The 7,166-nt window shown below is 36.7% G+C and overlaps 1 protein-coding gene across 1 annotated transcript in view; it reads left to right on the top strand.

Annotated features, from left to right (window-relative positions):
- The first annotated feature begins 338 nt into the window (after positions 1-338).
- The window catches only part of LOC145774860 (uncharacterized), a 42,275-nt gene continuing 35,447 nt past the window's right edge, over positions 339-7,166 (top strand). The window contains exons 1-6 of the mRNA XM_082586193.1: positions 339-411; positions 2,729-2,854; positions 4,804-4,948; positions 5,335-5,445; positions 5,992-6,163; positions 6,729-6,804. Coding sequence (XP_082442319.1) covers positions 393-411; positions 2,729-2,854; positions 4,804-4,948; positions 5,335-5,445; positions 5,992-6,163; positions 6,729-6,804 — 649 coding nt within the window. The 5' untranslated portion in view covers positions 339-392. The remainder of the gene's footprint in view (positions 412-2,728; positions 2,855-4,803; positions 4,949-5,334; positions 5,446-5,991; positions 6,164-6,728; positions 6,805-7,166) is intronic.

Here is a 7,166-nt window from a genome sequence, read left to right as displayed (position 1 = left end):
GATCCGTACCCGATCTGGTAAATATCTGGACCAGATAAAGTAGCTGTCTGGGTCTTGAGTCTCCTGACCTATGTGGAAGACGGAGACAGAGTTATTGTTTTCATAAGTCTTCGGCAATAATACATAAATGGAACACACTATCGGTTATGAGTTTAGGAAATAAAAACTCATTTCATAATTTGTTGAAAATTGCTCTTGTTCAAGGTGAAGGAGTTTGTAAAAGTGGTGAGATACTTTGCAAGAAAACTGATTCAAGCGCCCCTGCTAAATGCATCAATAAGATGAGCGTGTGTGATGAAACGTACGATTGCTCTTTCTATGAAGATGAGTTGAATTGCGTTACGAATGCCGCGGGAAACTTTAACTGCTCCAACGGGTTAACCTATATACCGATGGATCAACGGTGTGACAGTAAGTGTGGTTTTGAAACACATAAAAAGTGGCATTTTTTTTTAGCTTAAACCTATTTCACCAGAGAAAGTCATATACTGTACAGTAGCATGATGATCGTTGTGGTGAAAAACAGATTCCATTTACTGTAGCTGATTTGGATGTGCAGAAATTGTGATCGGATTAGCTTAATTTCAATCAGCGCAAGTCAAAGATTAAACTGAAACTGCTAATTTTGCGACCAAGGCTTCTGGTTATTAGGCTACATGCATTTACAATGAGCAATGATTAGGTTTGTAGTATGCAGTTTATTTTGTTAGCTTTCTTTAAAAAAAGGTAGACTATTCTTTTCATGATTTCTCGCGTTTGTAATATACGTATGATACCGGTGAACACTGCACCATATGTATGCATCACCACTATGATTGCATGACACAAACAATTGTGATTCTTAAACATCTGTTGCTAATTAAAATATTCAAATTATGTAGCACAGTTTGTGAAAGAAATTTGGTGTAATTAGGAAACTCACTTGAAAATCGTCCACACACAATACTTTAATGTCATTTTTTCATGACAATCATACACTGTAAAAAGTCTCACCAATTTGTTACAACTCGCACTCATACATTTTATTTACTATTTAAGTTACTATTTGGTGCTCTGGTTTAAGATGTTGCACATGAGATCACTTATACGTAGCCTAACCTACAAACATTTCATGACCTTATGCGATACAAATTTCAAACGCATCAACTTCAGAAACGCTACAATTGTTATAGTACAAACCGTGACAGGAAGATTGCCCGTCGGAAAATTGCCCGTGTGGGAATATTGCCGTCGAGAAAATTGCCACCCGGAAAATTGCCCATCTTTGAGTAAGAAATAGCTGCGAAAAAAATCTAGCTGTGAATCTGTATTGAACCATTGTTCCTTTGATAGTTTAAACTTAACACCCAGCTGTGAGTCTGTATTGAACCATTGTTACTCAAATAGTCTAAACTTAGCACCCGTGCAACCAGATTGGTGCGACGAGATGAGATTTAATTATCACGTTTTGACACTGATCTTTGTCATGTAGGCTATTAAGCGAAATTCATGAAGTAGCCTACATTAATCTGTAGCAAACTTGAAAATGTAGAGTAGGCTACATTAGGGAATTCGCAGTAATAAAGGCACATCACATCATAAATTAATCATTTAGACATTGAAAGTAGCAACAACTTTCATGCGGGAATGACAAGTATGGGAAAGTTTCAATTGATATCAGAAATTTACATGATTACTATTGTTGCTCATGTGTTAACCAAAGCGATCATACAGAAGACAAATAATGAGAATACATACATCAAAACACCCGGACGATTCCATGATAATATACCAAGTGTAAAACAATTAAGACTTGGCAACATAACAGTTCGTGTCATGTGCGTTGTGCATGGCAGATCAGCAAGTTTTCACTTCATAGTTAACAATAACAACATCAATCACAGGGATTTACATTGGCATGTCGGACTGTCGGTGAAGCCCAATGGGGGTTACTTCTAAAATTCAAAATATATGCATACTATAGGCCACACTTCTTAAATATGACATTTTATCATTACTATCATATTTTGAAACAAGATTTCTAAGCCGGACATCTAAATCTCGGTGTTTTTTTCGCATGGGAAGTGTATTTCCTCTTTCCAATTGAATTCTTCTCGCATGGGCCAGACAGCTAACTATCTATCAAACTATCAAAGAAACAATGGTTCAATACAGACTCACAGCTAGATTTTTTTCGCAGCTATTTCTTACTCAAAGACGGGCGTTTTTCCGGGTGGCAATTTTCTCGACGGCAATCTTCCCACACGGGCAAGTTTCCGGCGGGCAATATTCCCACACGGGCAAGTTTCCGGCGGGCAATATTCCCACACGGGCAATTTTCCGGCGGGCAATTTTCCGACGGGCAATTTTCCGGCGGGCAATTTTCCGACGGGCAATTTTCCGGCGGGCAATTTTCCTAGTACCAGTACAAACATAGCATAGTACGGTATTATCAACTTCGCAATAGATTGAGTTTTGTTTTTGTTGAAACCAGGGTTTCGTGGCTCAGTTCAAGGTTGTACAATAGATTGAGTTTCGATTTCATTTGTCATAGTACATGACTATAGGGAACTGTGTTCTGAAAGCTAGTGCAAACTGCTATAGCCTGTTATCACAGCGAACACGCAGCATCAGGCTAAAACAGGTCGTTTGTATCTACATTTGTGAATTATCAACTTTGTTTAGACTGTAGCCTCCTTGCAGAAAGCATATTTTAATTGTGAAAGTCTTTACTTTTCTGTTTTAATAGATTACCCAGATTGTGGTGATGGATCGGACGAGGAATCATGCGACAGCGAGTTGTTTCAGTGTCATAAATTATATGTTCAAGACCCCGATTCTACTGATCCACGGATATTTAATTCTTCACAAGCAAGTCAGTTTTTATAGAATAGATTAACGTAAAATTATCTCAATCTTGATTTTATTGCAAAATCATTTTTCTACCTAGCCAGTTAGTCACTGTTTATGCATTTTGTATGAGATGGCGTATGACATAGGAATAGGATGCATTTATAAGATGTCTCAAAAAAGTTATAAAGTTTTGGGAAATGTGTGTGCAAAGTCCTTACCATTTAAAATATTTGTTAATGACACGATAAGTTTTTTTCTTTTATTTGCACTTTGTCTATCTGTCAAGGCTTTAGACATTTTCATTCAAGGCACCGAATTAGTGGTAGGCCTACAATATTGATGAGCCCAGCCTCATGGGCGAAACACGGTGTCTATTGTTGTCACTTCTTGCTACAATCGGCTGCCGAAAAACACATAATTAATTACAGAGTACTAATAGCCAGGGTGGAGACTACGCCGTAATGATCATCAAATTGCAGTTGCTCGCTGGTTTAGTTGGGACTCAGCCTTGTATTGACTGCCAGAAAATTGTCTACGTATGGCCTATGCTCTCGTATCTTTTTCAACCATGTCTAGAGCAGTGATGGAACACCTCAAAAACGCACTGAAGATAAGCCACTAGCGAACGCTTTTTGTTGTTGTATCTTTCCAAAGACACAGCTGCATGCTCTTGAGTGGTCTCGAACCAGCGTCCTTTCGAATGCCGTCCCAGGGCTCTCATCACTCTGCCATGCAGCCAACGACGCTTTTTGATTTAAGACAATGACAACGTTGTTTAATTTAGCTTTAAATCGTGTGAGTCTCCCTGTTCAACTGCATGCTTTCAATATATTTGACTCTCAAAGGTCATACGTTTACCACACTTAATTGTCATGTTATCAACCTTTGGCATCATATGTTTATGGGGAAGACTTGTTTTTGATTCTTTGAAAATGTCTTTTGTCAAATCCGGATATTCATGCTCAAACAATTTTTGCGACGCATACTCTACCTCCAACTTCCCACTGCTACTAGTAGTCAAACACATAATATAAAAGTAGCCTACTTTGTCAACTACTCCGACTCTGTATTAAAAACTAAGGTAATAGAAAATTACCCAAGTTACAAAATGTTGGTTTTGATATACCTGCAGTTGAAATTTTTGATGTGTTTCTTAAAATCAACAGGAGAAAGATGTTCTGCTTTTGTTGCATATTTCTGTGTGTTGTCTCATAGCAATTAAGCATAGCCTACCTAAAATGGTGTCTGGATTACTGGCTGGTTTTGAGAAAAAAAGAAATGGACTTCAGTACTATTCTTGCATAAGTTTGACTTTTGAAAGATGCCAGTTTGCTATAGAGAACTTAAGTAGGCTATCTACAACTGTCATCTGACAACTTTTGGTGACTTAGGGACTGCAAAAGAACTTCAAAACAAGCAATAAACTCATTTTTTTTCAAAACATGTCTGAGGAAGTGTTCGCAATCAGCTCTTCAATGTTGCTATTAGGCCTACTACAAAATAATGTAGGCCTATATAATATCATGATCACTTAAATCGATAGGTTATAACCTTTTTCCTTGTTGAAATCACTAATTCTGGCACCCCTCCTAAAATGCCTAAAACGTAACAGTCCTCAACGATTCAGAATGTTGGTTGAAGGCCGGTTAATAAATACAGGTTCTTACGCCATTTTATAACTATAATCCTAATGATTCAGCATCCACGCTCTCCCGCGGAAGAGGTATCGCATCCCTTAGCAGTGCGTACACTCCTAACTTAAATTTATAATATTTTGCTAATGTTTATTACCATGATCGTTCTTGACATTTACTTTAAGTCTTCATTTCAACGTCCAGTAATTTTCTTTGTCTCCCATTCCAAGTCTGTTCGAAAACGACTGTGGCCTCCACCGATCTTTTCAAAACAACTCTGCAAAACCGAAAAATATTGTAAACGTAATTTATGAACGGTTCAATATCATATCTCCAGTATACGACGTCAACCGCCCCCGGTATACAACCGCATGTGACCGAATAGCAAACTGTGAAAGTTTGGAAGACGAATGCAACGCGACACTTTGTCCATCGCCTTTACCTGATTATTGCTACAATGTTCGGGGTTCTTGTCATTTCACGTAAGTTGCTTCGTAATGCAAACAAATTAGTATGAAACGTGATAGAGGCTTGTAAATGCTAACTAGTTGAAAACTGTGACTATTTTAGTTGCGTACACAAGGGAAAAGGATAGGGCCATATTATTGCAAAATCAAGATGCCATAAGTTTCAATCTTTTTCACTCTTGATTTTATTTATTTTACCTCAAGAAAAAGGATGAAAAACAATACAGCAGTATTGCATTGCGTGTTCATAAGCGTTTGACATTGCAAAATGCGCACCTCATCTACTTTGGTGGCGAAGAAAATTTTTGCAATCTTTATTGTCTTCCTTTAGGTACATCTTTAATGATATTGTGGCATAAAAATAAATTAAAAACGATTTTTCTAAAAAGCCTTTTTTTCAGTTGTAATGTCTCAAAGAAGGTTTTGTATGGGAAAGAAGTTTGCGACCAAATGCCAGACTGCGATCCTTTTGATCCCACAAAATCTGATGACGAATTGAATTGCCAACACAGGTAAGCATAAAAACTACGTAAACTTTAAGCCCTTCAAAGGAATAAAGCTACAAAGTATACTTTACAGCAACATCTGTTTTGTTCTATGCATAACAAAAGCACACATGTTTGGCTAAGCTTTTACCTTCCGAAGGTTGTTGAACTGTTGAATTTTTTATTTTTAACTCAGCTTCGACGTCTATCAATAACGATGTGGTCTTTTCGCCGCTTTATTGTATTATCCGTTAGGGTAGGACACCACTAGTGCAAACGCTGTCATGTAGCGGATTCAAAATGAAATACTGTAATTAGTTAGCTATTATTAATTATTATTATAGCGCCCAAGAAATAAATTAAATTTTCATATATTTTTCTCCCAACTTGTAGTACAGTCCACACAGAATAATGTTTGTATCTATCGTGTACGAAGTAAACAACACAGAATAGTTAGCGGTACAATTTTGGCTATAGGCTAAAGAGTCAATTGAATATTTTTTGTTCATTTTTTTCACAAATATTGTTTATTTCTCTATTGTATTTGTCAATTTTTTTTGTTTATTACGCAAGATTTTACTGCGGAGACAAAGGAACAACTAGGCTTCCAATTCACATTCCTGAGTCAGCTAAATGCAATAACGTCTCAGACTGTTACGACGAGAGCGATGAGATGAATTGTACCAAGAAAACTCATTTTTATTGCGATCCCGGTACTACTCCGCGCTACTTGCCCCAATACAAGGTGAGGTAACTTATACTTTACAGTACTAGCACTATTACACTAAACAAAAGTTTAAGCGTAAGGTCTGTGGTCTCAAACTTAACCTATTCTTGTTTCTTTGCATTACGCTTTTTTCTTTAACGTTTTTAACTGCCCATCCATGAACTCGCAGTGGGCTCTGAATTGTTTGAGGCCGAGCGCAAGGGAAAAAGAAGTGGCTTAATTGAAAAGAAAAATGGCGTAAAATAAGTGCATGAGCAGCTACTTTACTCTTCAACGACAGTAGAATGCTCTTTTTCTGAGCCACAACAAATATCCAATCAGTTTACAATATTTAAGAAGAAGACTATAGCCTTGTAAAGTACCATTTAATGAGATCGAAGCAAAAACAGTGTTTAATAAAATCAATTAGTGAACTTTTGGGTTTAAGCGTAAAATTTATAAACTTCATCCAAGCTTAATCAAGTAAATTTTAACTGAAACTGGCTATTGAATGAGTGGGTCTTCGTGTTATGTTTTTGCCTTTGATATACAACTGTAAATTATGGAAAAAATATTTATTAATTTCTGTTTCCGTTTTGTTTAGGTATGCAATGGTATCCAAGACTGCAAAGATGGTGAAGATGAATGCCAGAATTGCTCCAAGAGCCCAATTTCATCTGGTACGTTTCTTATCAGTTCATACGTGCTTCAAGTTTTCGTTTGGATTATTGGTAAAAACTAAACAATTAGTTTATAAAATTTATGTAGCTCATCACCAGCTAACCTATAGAGTACAATACATCATACATTGCAGGAAAACAACGTCTGTAGTGAAATTAAGTTAACCCAATCATGCCCAGATTCCCGTATTAACTGAAGACTCGGGTTGTCCTTATTTTGCACTAAATTTAAACGCTTACATTTCTGTTATTTCAAATATCATCGCCATCTGTTTACAAGAGGGAGAAAATTTCTCTAAGATTATAAAAATTGTGAAATCCTTGTTTAATTATTTAAAAAATTCTTGCTTTTGTGTAATACA

The sequence above is a fragment of the Aplidium turbinatum genome, chromosome 7, assembly GCF_918807975.1.
Source record: "Aplidium turbinatum chromosome 7, kaAplTurb1.1, whole genome shotgun sequence".
Classification (NCBI taxonomy): Eukaryota; Metazoa; Chordata; class Ascidiacea; order Aplousobranchia; family Polyclinidae; genus Aplidium; species Aplidium turbinatum.
Note: the sequence above shows the minus strand (reverse complement) of the source record. Positions and strands in the feature narration are given on the sequence as shown.